This window comes from Nestor notabilis, unplaced genomic scaffold, assembly GCF_000696875.1.
Source record: "Nestor notabilis isolate BGI_N333 unplaced genomic scaffold, ASM69687v1 scaffold19863, whole genome shotgun sequence".
Lineage (NCBI taxonomy): Eukaryota > Metazoa > Chordata > Aves > Psittaciformes > Psittacidae > Nestor > Nestor notabilis.
In genome coordinates, this window is record NW_009920826.1 from 42,949 (window position 1) to 61,852 (window position 18,904).

Here is an 18,904-nt window from a genome sequence, read left to right on the forward strand (position 1 = left end):
CTGTCTAGGGAAATAAATAGAAAAGTCAAAGAAAACAGGCATTTTCTGTCAACAAATAAATAAACAAAGTAAATATTTTCTTACAGACACATTTTTATTAATCCCTGTTTCCAACTAAAAACTCTCTCAGCACAAAAATCTGACTAGCAGCTTTTTAAAGATGCAGAAACCTTCAGGAAAATACCTAGATTTAAGGGTTTGGGGTGCAGCTTATGAAGAATATTGAGATTAGCAATAACCAATTTTTAAGGTGTTCAGTGCTCTGTGTGGTTGCAGTGCTATTTTTTTATTTCTTAGGGAGCTGTGCAAGGGTCAAAAAGCCGTGTTTAATGGATTCTGTGTAGCATCCCAGTGTCTCTGGCCATTCACTGGCTGACACCCCATGCAGTGTGGCAGCTCCCGCTCCTCAGTTGCTGTCTTTGCAGCTGCTTATGGTTTGGCTTTTTTCATGTACCTGGCTGCTGCAGTTTTGACCAGGATGCAAACCTGGGGCATAGCCGGGTGCTGATGCCGTCTGGTGGTGCTGGCACAACCAGTGGTGTATGCTCTGTGCTTGGGAAGCCAATGGCAAGTCTGCCAGTGCTATCGCCTCTGAGCAAGGGACCTGGCAGTGAGTGGCAGGGAGCGGGTGGCAGCCAAAGACCTCTGGGCATTTTTGGGTAGAGATGCAGCATATCCACAGAGCCAGCTGCTGGCCCACCGCCTGCACCAGGCACAGGAGCTGCACTGGCTCAGCGCCAGGCATGGGCAGGAGCAGAGCTCTCGGTGACGCTGACACTACTAGGAGGAGTGGTGCAGAAGGTAACATGCAGGTAGATCAGCTTGTAAGCAAATGTCTTTTCTTGATGCTGTCCTTGTATGCCCTCACCATTTCATGATGTTTGCATGGCGTTTAAATTAGGCAGGTATTCAGTGGTGGCCCTGATCTGCAGGCAGCGGGGGTGGACAGACAGACAGAGCCCCTGTGGTGATGCTGGGCCTACAGCCCCTGGCTCCATCCTTACTGCCTCCCCAGAAGGGTGCTGAGGAGGCAGCCAGGTCCCCCCATGGCTGCCCACCAGCTCAAGGTGTGCTTGCTATGTGCTTGGGTCAGTGAAGTGTAAACATTTAACATGGGCACAGAAAGTGCTGCAGAGCGAGGCAGGAGACCTTACCAGCAAAGAAGGGCACCCTCCCTGCCCCAGCCCTACTGGGGTGAGTAACACCAGATGCATGCCCAGCACTGCACGGGGTGTGGGGGCACCTCCTGGGCCCCATGCAGAGGCTGCCTGTACCTCTCTCTCCCAGTCCCCATTGCCTGCTTGGGCCAAAGTTAGACAGCTTAAAATACTGCAGATGTCATGCTGCCCTGATTTAATGACAGTTGGGCTGGCTGTTCAGTTCATCTGGGCACTCTGCCTGAACATTGTTGATATGATAGCTGGAGAAAAACATCATGTGAGAGCTTCCCCCCGCTCCGGCATTAAGAGCTGCAGATGGACTCAGCTCGCTGTCTTCCTCACTCCGTATTTGTGAGCAGGGTGTGCACAAAGGCTCACTGCAGTGCATGGGGCTTGTTCTCAGTGACGCTGATGTCGGGAGGGTGGTAGCTGGAGGTGCTGGCCAGGGACAGCGGGGTTGCTCGGCAGGGAGGGTGCTGGTGCGGCCCTGTGTGGCTGGCAGGCCTGGCCTCTGAGTCTCTTCCTGCAGCAGTCCTTAGCGCAGAAGTAAAGGCAGGATCTTGGCAACAGGTTTTTGCCAAATACCACAGTGCTGTGTGGGTGTTTTCCCTGCTTAGTGTCATGCTGTGCACCCCAAGTTTCTCTGCTGGCTCTGCCCATGTGGGAGGTCTTGTCCCACTTCTCTCAAGGGACTGGAGGTCTGGGAGGGGGTTCTGCTACTGAGTGTACCTGAGGAGCCTCGGGAGCATGTTTGATAAGTTTTAGTCCAGCAGAATTCTGGTAGAACTAGTGTGTTTATACAGCATTTCTGGACACAGCCTCAACTTCTGCTTCGCTGAATTTACTGGCTTGTAGTATTCTTTTTTTATGACTGAAAAAGCACTGAAGAGTTCAGAAAGGTTCAGAGAGATTAAAATGTGCCTTAAATTCTGTTGACTGAAGTTATCAGAATCTAGTGAAAAGGTAACTGAGAAACTACTTGCTTGCGGTATAAAGGAGATTAATTCAGTCCCTGTTCTTGATGGAGATTTTTGACAGTGCTTTTCAGTCTTTGGTTTCCAACTCCTGGGTGCTCTGTTGACCATTTTTAAAGATCCATGGAGTAAGCAAGAAACCCTGTCGCCAAACAGAGAACTCTGCATTTCTTTTGGAAAATTTGCTAACATCTGAAAATTAAATAAGATTGAAGGTTAAAACGCTGGACTGGGCTCCAAAGCAACATGCACAAGGATATAAGCTTTTTTATATTATCTAATGATAACTATAATCACAGTTTACCTTGGAAACATGGTATATTCCCATAGCCCTTAACTGAGAGTAAATTGTCTTTCTTAAAGATCATCTGCTAAGTGAACAGAAATGATGGCCTTGATAGGGAAACAAAGGAGAGGGCAGTGCTTTAGATTGCTGTAATGGTTTCTTCTGGCCTTAAAGCATTTGAGTCTTTGAAGTACATTAAACGATCATGCTATGCAACCCATACTGCCAGGCTTAGGATCCAGTCTGGGGAGTTGTGAAGCAGCCTAAACCCCACCACTGAATTGAGGACACTGAATTTAATTTGCATTTCAAAATCAGGTTTGCTAATTGCTTCTCTCTGATTCCAGTAACACATGTTGTAGTTTCATGTTACCCATTTAGTAGTAATTAAGTCTGATTTTTACACTGTGCTAATGTAAGATACCATCTTTCAGGCAGCTAGTAAATGTGTAATTTTACCCCATGTTACTTAGTGGTAGCAACAATTAACATGGGTTTTAGTATCAAGAGAAAAAATTACATAAATAAAGCTGTTCCAAAGCGCTTGCTTTTTACCTACCATTTCATATAATTGTGCAATGCTGGGGGGAGAGAGACATGTGAGCTGAAATGAGGTTGGATTATTTGTGCAAAATGTCTTAAATGCTGAACACTCTTGTCTGTAAGGCACTAAAGGAGAGAATTTGTCTGAAAGCATACCCCCAGGCTGAAAGCATACTTACCCCTCACCTCCCAAGCAAAGGTGTGCTGTGCTGATGAGCTGGGTGGGAGATGTCCAGCGCATCATTTCTGCCGGTCCACCCCAGGCCATGCACACCTCTGTATGTGCCTATAGGCACACATAAAAAAACATGGTTTCAATTAATAGCACAGTGACTAAAATTCATGTTCCACGAACATTGATACCTGCTGCCATCATTAAGTTGTCTTTTCTCCTTAGGAATCATTAATGTTTGTTACTGATGAATCCTAAGCCTTATTTGCATTGGGAAACTCCATTCCCCTGTAAAAATATTTTCTCAGACTGCACATGGGTTTTTTTCTCCATCTTATCTGTAGCGAAGTTGTTTTGCTTTTAGCTTTTCGGGATTATCTGGCCTATCTTGGTTATCTTCTGTCATCCAGAGCTGTGTTATTTAGGGACATTTTCTTGCAAGTGACTTTGGTGATCCCTTCTGTGCATCAGCTCTGCTGAGGACAGCCCACAGCACCCCTCTATACAGCGAGCGAGTGCCAGCGGGAGCCCTGTCCAGGGCTGTGTGAGGCACAGGCAAAAATTCCACACCAGGGGCCTGGGAGCCCTCCAGCTCTTGCCACAAACAAGAAGACCAACACATTTGCAGCTCTGTGTCCAGACCAGCAAGGTGGCGGTGGGCATGGCATAGCCAGGCACTGGGGTTTCTCTTTGTCTGCAACTTCCCATTGTAGCTGGCTGGTGTTACTCAGCTCTCCTGTGTTATCTCTGGAGGTAGATAGGATCATGTAATGGAAAATGTGCTTCAGTCAAGGAAATACGCTCAGCGCTTATGAACAGATGCTCTGAAAGATGGAATTTCTTTGCTGTTCACTACAGTAGTGATCTTCATATACATAGGGCTTTCTATAATCTTGGTGGATTCAGCCTGGAGACCTGAAGATATCCATGAAACTTCCCATATTTTCATTTGTATCAAGTGCATCTTCCTGTGCAGGGATCACATAGATGTCAGATGAATAACTATGAAAATTACTTTTAAGAACTTTGGACTGTCAGCAGGAGAGACAGCCTAGGAGGGGGGCAGCAGCAAACCCTTTATCCCAGCCTCAAGGGGAGACAAAAATCATCATACAAATTATATTTCTGGCAGATCTTATAATGAGAATACATTTTAACTTTCTGAGCAAAATTGCAGTATAAGGTCAAACTAAATTGAATTAATTTGTTTCCTGATAAAAACAGTTTCTGACTTAAAATTAAGGCTGTCTTTTGCCTTGTCATTGTTCCTGTTTGGATTTATTTCAAAGATGAATGAGTAAAGAGGAAAAAAATTTAATTTAAGGAATCCTTGGTTTTCCCAGAGAGGGATTCACTTCTCCTTTCTAATCTTTGTTGGGGTGTTTTGGTTTTGGTTTGGGTTTTTTTCTTTTTAATGTCTGTCATCCCTTCAGTGAAAGTATGGGATTGAGTGTTCCAATTTAAAAGAAAAATTAGTATGAATTAATGAGTTTGCCTTTTCAGAAGTCTCCTGGAATGTGAAACCAGAGCTCACATGCCATGAGGAGAGGGGATTCTCTTCCTCAGAACAGGGCGGGTTTCCTCCCCTGGCCTCCTCTGCTGCACACTGTGTCCGAGCAGCCGTGCAGGCAGCACCCGTTGCGTGGGGTTTGATTATATGTTGTACACAGAAGGATTTTTTGTTATTTCTCAATGTGAATGCTTGTCAAATTGATGAATGTCCTCGCATCCAAATAAAATTAGTGCATGAAACTTGTTGTTTACCACATCTGAATTTAATGAAAAAATTAGAAACAAGTCCATTCTGATTTTCTTGTTCCGTTTACACAACTGCAACAAAAAAGCATCATATGTAAGAGGTTTTCTTCAAAGATGCTGTATTCCAGGTCTAGTGAAAGTGCAGAGCCGGTGCTATTTTCCTGGTGATAATGGTACTTTGACCACATGTTTTGTTGTGTGCTCAGTGCCTCTTGTGCTCCTGCACAGCAGAAAGAGAAGCAAGCCTTGGGCATTTGTGGTGTTGCCCCATGGGCACAGCTTTCACTGGGCAAAATGATGTGCCCATAGCAGATGAACATGCTGTGCTTTCAAAAAACTGATGTTTGCTCACCTTCAGCGACTTTTAAATGAAACAGTATTTTTTAGAGTTGTACTGCAGAAATACATAGTTTAGAAAAGCAAAGCAAGCAGCTGATAGTGGATTTGTCAAGTTGCTCTTGTCAGTCTGCAGTAGCACCTTGATCAGTTGCAGGGGCTTTCCTCCAGCTTGTAGTGTGCATGTTGCGTTTGTTTTAGCTCACCACATAAGAACGAAGATATATCTGTAGCTTCTAAGCCAACTATGACAATTCTTTTTTTCAGGGTCGATGTTCGAGGGAAAACTGCAAATATCTTCACCCACCACCCCACTTAAAAACGCAGTTGGAGATCAATGGGCGCAATAACCTGATTCAGCAGAAGAACATGGCCATGCTGGCCCAGCAGATGCAGCTTGCCAATGCCATGATGCCTGGTGCCCCGCTGCAGCCTGTGGTATGTGTTGCTTTTTGGCTTCTATCAGTGAGCACAGTGAGTTCTAGTTGAAGTAAATTGTTAGCAGGGGTGCTTGTCTGCCTGTGAAATCCCACAAATGTCAGTAACTGGTGGAGAAATCAATACAATGAAATGCTGGTCTGTATGTCTTTGTACTGCTTAGTTTTCCCTTGCCTGAAGTAATATTGTTAATGTAATTAATAATTTTTTGTTAATTTAATTCGCATTGCACCTTATTTTTTAAAATTAGGAAAGTGAGTGATCTGTGTCGGACTTTTGTAAATAGATGTTTCCTTTGCAATTTCATGTGCCCTAGGAAATTCCTGGATTTGAGAAGATTCCCATTGGATGTTTTCCATTCACTTCGGGGAACCTTCTCAGGGCATTACTTGCTGGAATTTGACTTTGGCTTTTACAGCACATTGTCAGGCAGAGCAGAAAGCTTGCTCTGAGTGATGTATGGTGCGTGTCAGTCTGACGTGCAGGATCAACAGATTAGGCTTGGCAGGAAGAAGGAGAAGCACAGATAATCATATTTTCTACAGAAAGCCAAGGGATAGGGTAAGGAGAGTCTATCAGGAATCTCTTGTCCGGTCACAGTAAAATGTGATCACAGATTACATCATATCTGTTTCTCTTATATCGTAGTAAGGAGGCGCAGTGCAGTGTTCCACGAAGTCGAATGCTGTGGCTGAAGTTCTTGCTCTGCGGTAATCCCTCGTTTCAGCAAATAGAGAGATGATTGGCATCAACCCACTGTGCACGTACGCCTTTGGGAACTGAACATCCTGTGCCAGATCCCTCGCTAATGCAATCCAGAGAGGTCATTGAGCTAACCTATGGATAAATTTGGCCCAGAATCCTTGTGATATAAATTTCTAGCTCAAACACTAGAGGGTACTGACTAATGTATGAGCAAGACTGACGCTGATTAATGTATGAGCAAGGCTGGTATCTTCTACATAAAAAGGCAAACAATGCTCCCCTGGCAGAAGCTCTCCCTTTCAATTGGTAAAATGGCAGCAAAGGGAAAAATAACCTCACATACATATGTATAAAATAAATATATCTTCATTAGTACTTCTCTGACAGTTCCTTTCTTGCTGGCAAAGGTAGAATTTAGGGAGATTTATTTACCTCTGTATACCTTCCATTAGAAAACCTATATTCACTCTGTTAGATGAGTTCTTCAACTTTTATTTCCAAAAACATAGTGACAATTAATATTCCTCAAAGTATAGCTAAATCCTTAAGAAGAATCATCTCACCAGAAAGGACTCTCATACTTGTTTCAAATGGTTATTTGGCCCCACATTTTGTGGGTCTACAGAATACCAGTAAATATTTTGTATCTTATTTGATTCAGTTAATGTAACTGTTATTCTCCCACAGAGCTTTATGCCTTGGCTGTTTCAAGAAAAACTGTATGTGGGGGAGAAAAGCAAAAAATGTAGGATAGTCACAGTAAATTGGCTTTAGTACCTGTTAGCCCACCATGAGACAATACCACGTTTTCTTTTCCTCTCTTCTGGTAAAACTGTCTGTGTCACCCAGGCAAGGGGAGTTGCTGAGGCAGCATCACTGCACAGGCACCACAGGCTGTGGCACTTCAGTGCTCCTGGGGACACCCTGGCACTGTGCTGCACAGCCAGTTCCTTGCTCCTGTCTTGCAGGAGAAATGGGGCTGCCTGTGGGCTGGTGCCCACTGCTGCTGGCTTTCAGATCAGAAACCAAATTAAGTGTCTGTACAGCTAGACAGCTCAAAAACAGGCTGTACTGTACGTGCTTCAACTCCAGAGCAACCTCAGAATTATTTTTCAGTTTCAACAGCTCAAAGCAGACGTGTACACATGCCACAATTTTATTTTTATTTCCTGATCTGAGTACAGTGACACAGCATTAGTGCCAGTACATTCATATTTGGGACTATTAGAAAACTTAAGTCAGAATGCAGCCAACAGTAGTAACCATTGCTTAAGATATTCTTCTTTGTTAACCTGCTTGGTTGTTTGTGGCTCTCAGGTTTATACAAAGCGATGTGTAGGCACACACCAACACATGGGTAAACATGCAAAAAAGTACTAATGCAGTCCTCTAGATTAGCTTTCCTTTTTAATATAGAAGAGACTAGCGTGAGGACAACATTTAAATCATATTTCAGTTCTCCTTTATGCTATGCTCACACTGTCCATAATGAGCAAAATTTAAGTCACTGTGGTAAGTGCAGCACAACCCTTCCAGTCACGGCTCAGTGATTCTGTATGCATTGCTGGATGTTAGGCATTGCAGACTGTGTTCAGAATGCAGTCTCATTCAGTACGAGGATTCATAGCAAGGCCCACTGGCTGTCCCAGCAATAGTGTTTCCAAATGGATGTCATCCTACTAATTTGGTTGTAAAATTACTTTATTTCTTAGCACAGTTGAAATAGATGTTATTTCAGGGTGTTCTGGCAACTGATTAATATCATCCCATCCTATGATGCTTCAGTTTGTTTTGTTTTACTAAAATCAGTACCCTATGCTTTAATAAAAGTAAGTGAACTAACTTAATGAGACTCTATTTTGGTAAGCAAAGCAGTGGGATCCTTTCACTCATATTTCTGTTTGATAAATGTTTTAATTATCTTGGTTGCAAGTAATGTCTGTGGACTTTTCCCATCTTTCCTTTCTAGTTCACTCTTTTATCTGTTTTTAACTGGCACTTGAGGAAGGGGGTTTCTGATGGTGAGCGGGGTTTTCATGAGCTGGGGGTCTGTTAGTCAGGCATGGGTTTCTGCAGAGCACTGGTGCTCCAGAGGCAAACTGCTGCATGCTGCAGCTGCTAATCTACAGCAGAGCAAGGTCGCAGCCTTTCCTGCAGTTGTGTTTATAACTCACAGGTAGGGGTAGGTTGTCAGTGTTTCTCTCTGTGTATGCGGTGCACTCTTGTGCTTTCCTTGGTGGGGCAGGTGCTCTGTAGATGACTGTTAAAGATGTGTTGAATGAGTCCAGCTCCTTCCCTGTGGGTAGCTGGTCCCTCTGGGTCAGCAAGCTGGAGTGCTGGCATAAAGCCTGTCTGTCCGTCTGGGGAGGAGCCACAGCTCCACTGTGCTGCAGAGGCTGATTCATAAGGTGCCCCCATGTCTCCTTCCCAATCAGTGGACTCTGTTAGCAAGCAGTGTCAGACTTGTGGAGGTCAGACCTGCTGGTGAGGTTCACGTTAGTTGTGCACAGGCAATTTTACAGCAGAATTATTCAGTAGAGGAGACGATGTGGATTATGGGGCATCTGGCAGCACAGACCTGCATCCAAGGCTATCCCCTCCTTCGTACTCTCTGCTAATCTCAGGAGCTTTTGGAGCCGTTTTGCAAGAGGCACAGCACAGGAGGACCCAAACTGCAAGGCCCCTAAGTAGTTCTATGGTTTGGTCGTGGTGATAAATAATACCTCTGCTTCTAGAGATGGGAAGTGAAAGTTCACTGGAAAACAAGTCAGCAGTAAAGAGCAGAGCTGGGCCCAGCAGCACGGATGGAGCTGGACCCCTACTTTGCCTCTCCTGTCCTGAGTCACATTGAGGGCCCAGTTCTGACCAGTTTGTAGTTACAGGCAGGGGAGCCCAAGCTGACCCTCAGCTGTTGCTCTTGGTTGTCAGGGCCGTGCTTGAGATGACCTTTGCAGTAGAGTCCCGCTCCTCCCCATCCCATAGCCACCCAAGCCTTGGGTTGGTGCTGGAGCAGTTGAATGGTTTTGTGCCCTGACAGAGTCCTGCCACCAAGAAGCAGTTCTGTGCTGCACAGATTCCACCACTTCATGGTCTCTTTCTGTCAGCAGTGTGGCTCTGAGTATGGGCCAGTGCAACTGTAGTACAGGTTTTTATCTCCTAATTTACATGGGTACAGCACATTGCAAAATACCTGTGAGTTTCAGAATAATACAAAGTGGTTCTGATAAAATATGCTATTATTTTGCAGTGATTGCAGGATTAAAGACCACAAGATATTTATATTAGTATGAAATTATCTTGGTAGAAAATAAATGGGGTAGTCTTTTATTTACAGTGAGTATATTGGGCTGAAATCAAACATGGATATCTCAAACTACAAACAGACTGGTTTGTAGTTTTATTTTTAGTGTTCATTATTACATAGCTGATAGCACAGCAATGAAAAGTACAGTTAATTAATAGTGTACTTGAGAGTCAGAGTCATGTTTCATTTCCTGTAAAATTTGCCTGGTTTATTTTCATTCACATGGATGAGAACCAGAGACATTGAAGAAATTATTCCCATTTGTACAGCGTTGACTCTTTTTTATCCAGTAATCTCTCTCTTTGTTTTTGTCCAGTGTTTCAAATGGAGTTGTTACTTGCTTCCAAACAGTTCAGTCATTTCCTCAGGAATACGAAAGCATGTGGTGTGCTATGCTGTCTGGTTTAAATAGATATGAAACAGAGAAAGAGAGTTAGGTTAACTCTGTAGTTGTTTTTCCCTCTAAAAATTAGTTTTGAATAAGAATCTAAATGCCTTGAGTAACTGCTTTATTTAGATACTAAACACTCCAGACTAAATTTTATTTGGCAATTACAGTGGTAGTGCAGTGCCTTTGCATTCATTGGGACAGAAGAGTTATTTAATCTTTACTGCAGTGTAACAGCACTGCATTTGGTCTTACAGCATTATTTAGTCTTCTACATCCAGTTATCTTCACAACATGTGATAGCCTTCAAGGGCATCTGACTCTTTTCTAAAACAAGCAAACAAACAAAAAAGTAGTACTTGCATGCTCTCTCTCTTTCTCTGGCTTACTGATGTTTTAGTCTCAATAAAGCATATCCTTGATGCAGTGTATTTCTTTCTGAATATCTGCATGGACAGCCTGTTCAATTTTGTAAAAATAAATTATTGTGGTCATCTGGTCTTGTTTCTCTATTAAACCTCTGTAATTTCTGAATCAGTGCTGGCTGTCATGAGGGTCAGAAATGTATTTATCTGTGTCTGAAGATGAGTGCGGTGTGATGGCGTGTTGAGGCTCTTGCACAGATGCCTTTCTCCCCGAGAGTGGATGTTTATACACATTTTGGATGTATCCCTCTGAAAGCCTCAGTCTTCCTCCTATGGCCAGGAGGAGTGCTTGTTTATGGTGGCATTGCTCAAGTGCAGATCAAATGAGTTTGCTCTATGAGCAGCTATGTGTTAGGAGCATTCAAGGGAAGCTTGGGCAGGAGAACCAGCGGAGGCTGGCAGGAGATGCCTGTCTTCGTGGTCTTGCTTGTGTGCAACATTTGCATGGGTGTTCTTCATGTCCTGCAAACATGACAGATTTTTTTTCCCTCAGTAACAGAAACTCACTACAGTTGTGCTCAAGGCAATAGCCAAAAAGGTCTTTTGCTGACAGCATGGCAAGTATAAGTATTTGAAGTGTCTTTCTTTTCTCTGATTGCAGCCGATGTTTTCTGTTGCACCGAGCTTAGCCACCAACGCATCAGCCGCCTTCAACCCCTATCTGGGACCTGTCTCCCCAGGCCTCGTACCAGCGGAGATCCTGCCCACTGCCCCAATGCTGGTGACAGGGAACCCTGGTGTCCCGGTTCCTGCCGCTGCTGCCGCTGCTGCCCAAAAGTTAATGAGGACAGACAGGCTGGAGGTAGGAGCCAATATGTGTAACTTACTCTCACAAGTTGTATCATTTATTATATCTCCTAGATATAAAATACTTTTTGTGTAAAAGAAAATAATGCAGGTTTTACTTCAGGTGATAATATCGAGTCTGAGTAACAGATAAGGATGAGAAGTGACTTAGTACAGTAAGTTAATGCTTGTGGTTCTGCTTCTGACCCTCCAATGCAGAAAGAAATGGAAATACCAAGCCCTCTTAGGAATAGCCATGGCAGCAGCAAGAGCACCTCAAAACTGTGTTAATGTATGCCCAGAAGGTGTTAATGTATGCAATGTGGGGAGGCCATGGATATGGGTACTGAGTACGAGGGGCAGTGTCAAGGCAGAGCTTCAGCTGCCTTGGTAAAAGATGACTTTCAGCCTCTCTCTTAGGTTCACTCTGGACAGATGGTGCTGGCACTCCCCTGCTGGCCTCCTGCACCCAGCTTATCCTTGCTACAACCCTGACAAATGTTAGTGCTCTCTAGCTGGTCCTCTCCCGTGCCCCGAATCTTCCTTATCTGAAAGGCCTTACAGTGTTTTCGGCACCTTATCAGTGCTGCAGCAGCATGGGCGACGAGCCAGCAACATGCCACTGGCTGCCGCGTGCTTGGGGCACACCTGCAAGCACAGCCTGTGTGTGGGCACTCACGGCTCTGGTAAGGTCTGGTGGTTAAAAGGCAGTGATGGGAGAGGCTGAGCACATGGGCTGATTCACTGTCATCCCAGTTGTCTGTTTGACACAGCGGTGTGTTAGGGCATGCACTGCCTACAGGAGGTCAGCTCTCCCTGTAGCAGGCGCTGGTGCTGTCCCTCTCTGGCATGCACAGCATCCAGCAGCAGGTTTGGTCGGCAGTGGAGAGAGATGAGTTTTGCTGTGACCTGTCCCTGCAGCCCCAGACCTCATGCTCTGCCCTCAGCCTGTGCCTCAGTGGCCTGTGCTCAGCATTAATGTTTCTGTAGCATTGGTGCAGCAGCAGGTCGTAGAGTTCCTTGCAACATCGCTGCGTGGGGAGAATGTGAAGGCTTGGGAGTGCAGGGGTGGATGGGTTGTTCTCCTCTTGGATATGGTCCCTGAACTCAGGGAGCATGATGGAAGGAGCAAGAAGGATCTCTGTTTTACAGTGCATCTAGTTGTAACTGTAATGCTTGTCCTTCTACTCATGTATCTGCATTAACAGGGATTAACTCTCTTAGAAGGAAAATTAATTCCTTTTTCTTAGTTACATTTCTGACTGACAAGCTGTTGCTCAGAACACTGTGAGTTGGGAGGAGCATGGAGACTCATCTGGCAGCAAGCATTTCCCACTGCACTGTCACTATTCTGAGACTTAACGTCACCACAGGTTCCCCTTCTGTGGGATCACATCATTTCCCTTTTTAGAGATGTTTTCTCCAAGGAAAGCATTCCCCAAAGCATGGTCAGGTTACAGGAGAGGCAGACACACTTTGCTGAGAGCTGATGCATGGGTGGCTGTTTGGAATCACCAAGGGATGTTTTTCCTTTGAGGACTCTATTTTACAATGGATACCTGCCAGAAGTGGATTAAAACTGAAATGCGATTAGATAAATTCATAAATAAATCTTGCTAGATTTGGAAATCAGTACTGAGAGAGGACACCAATGGCAGGAAGCCCTTCGGTTCACAATGCCATGGTCAGCTGCTGTGTTTGTGCTTCCACGTGTGTAAGAGGCTGTGGTGCTGGTCAGTGGTGTTGGGGACATGTGGGCTCAAAACCTTTATGCTGGTAAGCAAGAGCAGGACATACCCGAAGTTCCTGATCACCAGCTCTGCCCTTGGCCAGGGAAGCAAGTATGTCCGTGGGAGCCCAAGAGGGACTGTGCGGGGACACCTCTTCATGTGGTGCCTCCAGGGCAGAGCTGGTGCTGGCTAGCAGACTGTGACCAAAGTGCACAGGGAGCTAATGAAATCTGGGATTTCACAGGCAAGATTTGGTCCTCTGGATGCTTCCATTCTCTTTATATAGCTATTTAGAGAAGTGATATACTGCTGAGCCAAACTCCTCTGCACAAGAGGGAGTTGTGAGAGTGTTACTCTCACAAAACACCCAGGGCACAGTCTGAATGTTTTATCGATTACAAAAAGCCAGCAGAACCATCTGATGCCAGTAAAATTAGAAAAAAAAAAAAAAAAGGCTGTGTGGTTTTGCTTTGAATTTGCTTGGAAAGGAAGATGATGGCCAGGTTAGAAACCCCTGAAAAAAAGCGCTGAGACTTTGAGCGCCTCTTTTGTCACCTTTCCTGGTGAAATGGCACTGCGCGGGGATTCCTCTGGGAGCAGACTTCATTTGCTGCAGGAATTGCTGTCGTGCAGGAACATGCTGGGTCCCTGCCTTCTGGCTGCGCTCCTGCAGGGCAGCACCCCACATCAGGGAGAGCCCGCGGCAGTGCTGGGGAGGCAGCACCAGCCCTCGTGGGCTTGGCTCATGGGCAGAATGTGGTCGAGCAGGGCACTTACTTCTCAGCCATGTTCTCCAAGTGAGTAACGTCCCAGCTTATCAGGATCCAGAAGCCTTCTCTGTGGTACTTGCTTTTATCTTGATGGGTTCTGCTCAGGGGAGATGTCCTTGTCCTTAGAGGAGGGCTGTCCCAGCCCTGCCTTCCCTTGGCTCTGCTCTAGCCATTGCATCATGTAGATAACTTTAGAGAAATCCAGCTTCTGCTGCCCTTTAAGCTGCTTACATTTTGCTTTTTATTTTGATGGGATCAGGAGCACATCACAGAATCACGGAATGAATCACATCCAGGTTGACCCACCAACTCTGCAATTCCACACCATGATGCTATCTTCCAAAATTAGTATCTGTTGTAGGGAGAGGGTGTCTTTTCTTCTTCCTTTTTTCCCGCAGCAAATGCAGTTCAAGTAGTGAAATATGTAGGTGAGAAGATAATTTGCTAGTGCTTGCCAGTATTGGTCATTTGATCTGAAGTATCCAAATTTAGTATTAAAATACCAAATAAGCACATCATTTCTATGAACACCAAACATTTTAATGGACTTTATAGATTACAGAAATGCAGAACTGATTTGAAAGATTTTGCATGGTCTGGTTGTTGCCTCTCAGAGAAGCCAGCATGTGTCCACCTGCTCTTTAAGTTAGGTTATTGCTGTCGGTATTGTAATTTGTTATGACATGATTAGAGAGCTTTTTAAGGCTTAGCTCGCTCTCCCTTGGAATGAACTGTCCTTGAGCAAAATAACCACTGTGATGTTAGCATCTAATCTTAGAATATGATTTGTTCTGCTTAGAATTTTAAATATTTATTTTCACGAATTATGTACGCTGGCATTAAGTAAGTTAGCACACATGTTCTGGGATACTGAATCAAACTGTTCCACAATAAAAGCTCTGTGTACCTGGGATTTTAAGGAAAGCAGGCAGACAACACAAATCTGTCCAGCAGTGTGCCTGATCTCCTGAATTAATGTGAATATTCGTAAGATAAGGTCAGTGACTGTTGCCTACAGTAGGATTGATTTCATATATATTTGGACTGTGTTGCCTGTACAGATAGCATGCAGATGTTTCTATGTCCAGTGCATTCAGCCACTCCTGTAAGGAATCTGGATGTCAGGGTGGAAATTCCATGGGCTGAGGCCTTTCCTACAGCTTTCCTCACACTCCTCTCCTGCCAGAAATATCTTCAACAAAAGTGTGGCTCTTCCAGTGAACTAGAAGAAAAGCAAGGATAGGGAAGTGAGAGAGAAAGTAATTGCCTAACCGCTTTATTTAAAACACATGTGTTTCCGTTTGAATGCCATCATGTTCTATTAGAAGTGTTCAAGAGTCAAAAATTGCCACAACCAAGCTACTGTTGCCTGCTTAGTTCATATATACCATTTTTTTCCAGAAAGAAGCAACTTAGGAGTGCCTGGGGATTTTTAGATCTTGGGTAATCAGAAAATCTGACCTAGTGGCGCCATTTGCTTAAACATTTGGAACATATGGGATAAAAATATGCCCGTTTTGATAAATTCTATTCAATGCAGAGAAGGAGACAGTAGGTGTGATTTACCCTGGAAGGGCAGGGATCTTAGCTCTGTTGTCCGTGTCCCTCTGGCCAAAGTTCTGTCCAGCTTCTGGGTGAGCAGTGCGGGACCTCTGCCATAGGTGTGGTGGCACAGCAGTGGGCTCCCCACCAGGGTGGGCAGCTTAAATCCGAGCAGGGCAATCAGAATAAACGCAGACCAAAGTTAGAACAAGTTAAGTGAATTGCAAGGAATCAGTAAGTTTGCAGCACGAACTCAGCATTTTTGCAGACAGGCCAGAGGCCTACAGGTGCCTCTTCTGTTTATGTTTCTGAACATACTGTGTTGAAAATTATGATAGTAATTACAGTGCTCTTAATAAATAACTAAATAAAAGCTCTCCAGATCTGAAGGACCAGGCAACATACTTCTGTGCCTGTCTTTACTCAAGCAGATGAGTAAAATACTGCTGCATGCCTCTGGCAAAAAACAACACTGTTTTCAGTGCTTGCTTTTAAATAAACAAGGATTGGAAACATTCTTGGTTACTATCACAGTGGTTGAAAAGCCAGTGCTGGTCACGCTCATTAGAAGGTCTAGCGGTATTATGGTTTGTATCTTACTGCTGTAAACCATCGTTCAGAGATCTGCTAAGGAACACTTGAAAGCAAGCCATTCATCGCCTTGTCTCAGCCTACTGCATGACAGGTCTGTGAAAATTTGCTCTGGACATGACGAAGATTATCTCTGCATAACTATTTCAGCTTTCTGGTCATTCTTTGGTTTTTAACTATAATAAAATTAGCTTATCTGTGGATGCATTTTCTTTCTGTGTATATAGATACTTTTATATATATGCACTTACATCATCTTTGTGTTATAAATGGAGTAATAACACAAAGTAGAGTTAATGGATTAGTTCTTGCTTACATGTGGAGTGGTTTTGAGAGCTCAGTTTTGTGGATTACCAGTACAAGACAGATCAAAGACAGTCAGCTGACATCAGTTGCATCCTTTATGTTTAGAGGAAAGGGCTTTGGTTTACTTCTAGACTGTAAAACAAATAATCAAGGGAAATCATCCTTTCTGGTCTGTTTGGGAGGCCTGTGTTAGAGTAGGAAGCACTGGTCAATGACCCAGAAAGTATTCTGGGATGATGAAAGAGAGCACATTGTAATACAGACAATAGGGCTGACCAGCCCGACACAGGTCTAGTGGAGGAGCGTGGACATGACACTCCATTTGGAGTGCGTGAGAGGGTGAGCTACCAGGAGTCTTGGACAAATTGATGTTTCCTGTGAAGGAGTTCACAAATGGCATTATTCTTGTCCTTTGGGGATGTCATTTCATAATTTTTAGGTGATGGGCAGCTGGTACTCGAAGAAGCACAAGGGTTAAAACACAGTTAGAGCACTAGCATGGATGGAAACCAAATAACAACCAAATTTGGTTTGTTGCAGGGATCAAAGCCAGGGTTCTTGAGGAAATACTTATGATCCAAGCTCATGGGCACCCACCTTGAAAAGGAAATTCCATCTACTGAAGTGGTTTTATTTTTACACAGACTTGCTTGCTTTTGTCCTCTTTTGTTTCCTATAGCCTTTGGAAAACTAAAATGACAAATGCATTTTTGTTTGTGGTTTGTGAAGAGCTGACAATGAAAAGAACACACATCATTTTTTTCAAATGCAGGGTTTGCAAGGTATGTGAAGAGGGAGCTGCTGTTTGTCGCACTGGTGATGAGGGTCGTGTGTGCACTGCTGGTGGTAGCTGCAGGTCTGGGAGGGCTCTGTGCTGGCTCAGGCCGGCCTGGAGTCCCTGTACCAGCAGCAGAGGTGCTGTAGAGGATCCCTTCAGCAGAGCAGGTTTCTTGGTGTGATTTCTGATTCCTTCAGCTTTGTTCGGCTGCTGTCACACGGCGGCGGTGTGGCAGCGGGAGCGGTGGCCGCGCTGGCTGCAGCCTCTGCTCTTTCCCAGTACTGCCCACCTACCTTCCCGCTGATCCGCAGGACAATCGCTGGGCAGCCCGGGCGAGGCAGCCAACACCACTACGGGTTTGCCCTCTTGTGGCAGACGTCTGGATGGTGGCAGCGGGTGCGGTACTGTACATCCCATGGGTGCAGCTCGCTCCCTGGTGTGGGCACAAAGCGCCTGTCTGGTGGGGCTGCTTAGGGACTGCCATGCAGACCTCCTCCCAGCACCTCTGGCCAGTCACCTTAACTACTGGATTGAGTCTTGCTAACTTGGTCACAGCCAGATCACAGTGGAGTGTGACCATATCTGAACACCGTGGTGCCTGAGGCTATCTCTGAGAGCTAGCCACAGCATGTTTCTTCAGAAAACAGAAAAAAACTGGTAGGCAGCTAGGTGCAAGCCAAAATAGAACCTGCTGTGTGATTGGCTCTTGATCCTGGTGGGTTTTGATGCTCTTTGGCATCAGAACTGGCTTTAGAGCAGTCCCTGCTGCCACAGAGCTGAGCCCACCATCCCACCACTGCTGTGTTCCATAGTGAGACAGGCACTTGTTCTTGCAGTACTCTCACAGATGTTCAGAAATCCTGACTCTGCTTCAAGCTGTGCCCACAACACCTGTCACCCAAATTAAGCAACTTTCTTTTCTGATGTTGCAGGTATGTCGAGAGTACCAGCGTGGCAACTGCAACAGGGGAGAGAATGACTGCCGGTTCGCTCACCCCGCCGACAGCGCGATGATCGATACCAATGACAACACAGTCACTGTCTGCATGGATTACATCAAAGGGAGATGCTCACGGGAAAAGTGCAAATACTTTCACCCTCCTGCACACCTGCAAGCCAAGATCAAGGCTGCCCAGTACCAGGTTAATCAAGCTGCAGCTGCCCAGGCAGCAGCGACTGCAGCCGCTATGGTAAGTTTGGAAAACGCCTCTGGAATTGAAGTATGTTGATGAGAGACAATAACTGATGTGTAATAGCTGTTCTTGCTGGAGGGAGGTGCGTGTGCTCGGGGTCCTAGCCACTGTATGGTGCAATGAGCTTTCTCAGCATGTGGTGCCAGATCTGCTCTTAAGTAGTTTCAGACTGTTAAGGTGTTTCACTAATTTTGCCTGCTGATGTACAGAGTATCTATATGTACATATATGTGTGCATAGATGTGTGCGTGTCTGTACGTGTGTGTACATATATGTATATATAGTTTATTGTATGTTTGTGTGTGGGTAGATGTGTATCTATCTATTCGCACGGATAGATAAACCTGTATTTCAGTTACCGTAAGTCCATGTCTGTAAAGACTTAGTTTGAAGTCAACCTTACTGTGTTAATGGTGTTCATAGCCCACTTCCCTGTCCCCTACCCGAGGACTGTCAGCAGCTCTCGCCAGGCACTAGGGCAAACCTCCTAGTCATAGCAACCAGATCTGGATCTGCTCAGGGACTGGTCTCCTAGTGAGGAGAGGACAGCACCCCGAGGAGGGCCCTGATGGCACATTGTCCTGGCTGTGCTCAGCCCATGGGGGTGTGGGAAGAGGAGCACAGCAGGCGCGCTGGGGCGTGGTGGCCAGGAGAAGCGGGAGCAGCGGTGCAAGGCAGTGGCCCCGGGCTCCCAGAGGCACTCCACTGCCAGCCAGTGC

General features: G+C 45.2%; 1 protein-coding gene across 1 annotated transcript in view; it reads left to right on the plus strand.

Moving 5' to 3' along the window:
• The window catches only part of LOC104402881 (muscleblind-like protein 1), a gene marked incomplete at its 3' end in the record, with an annotated part of 60,711 nt that extends 42,529 nt beyond the window's left edge, over positions 1 to 18,182 (plus strand). The window contains exons 2-4 of the mRNA XM_010010868.1: positions 5,497 to 5,667; positions 11,091 to 11,291; positions 17,925 to 18,182. Coding sequence (XP_010009170.1) covers positions 5,497 to 5,667; positions 11,091 to 11,291; positions 17,925 to 18,182 — 630 coding nt within the window. The remainder of the gene's footprint in view (positions 1 to 5,496; positions 5,668 to 11,090; positions 11,292 to 17,924) is intronic.
• Between the last annotated feature and the right edge of the window lie 722 nt (positions 18,183 to 18,904).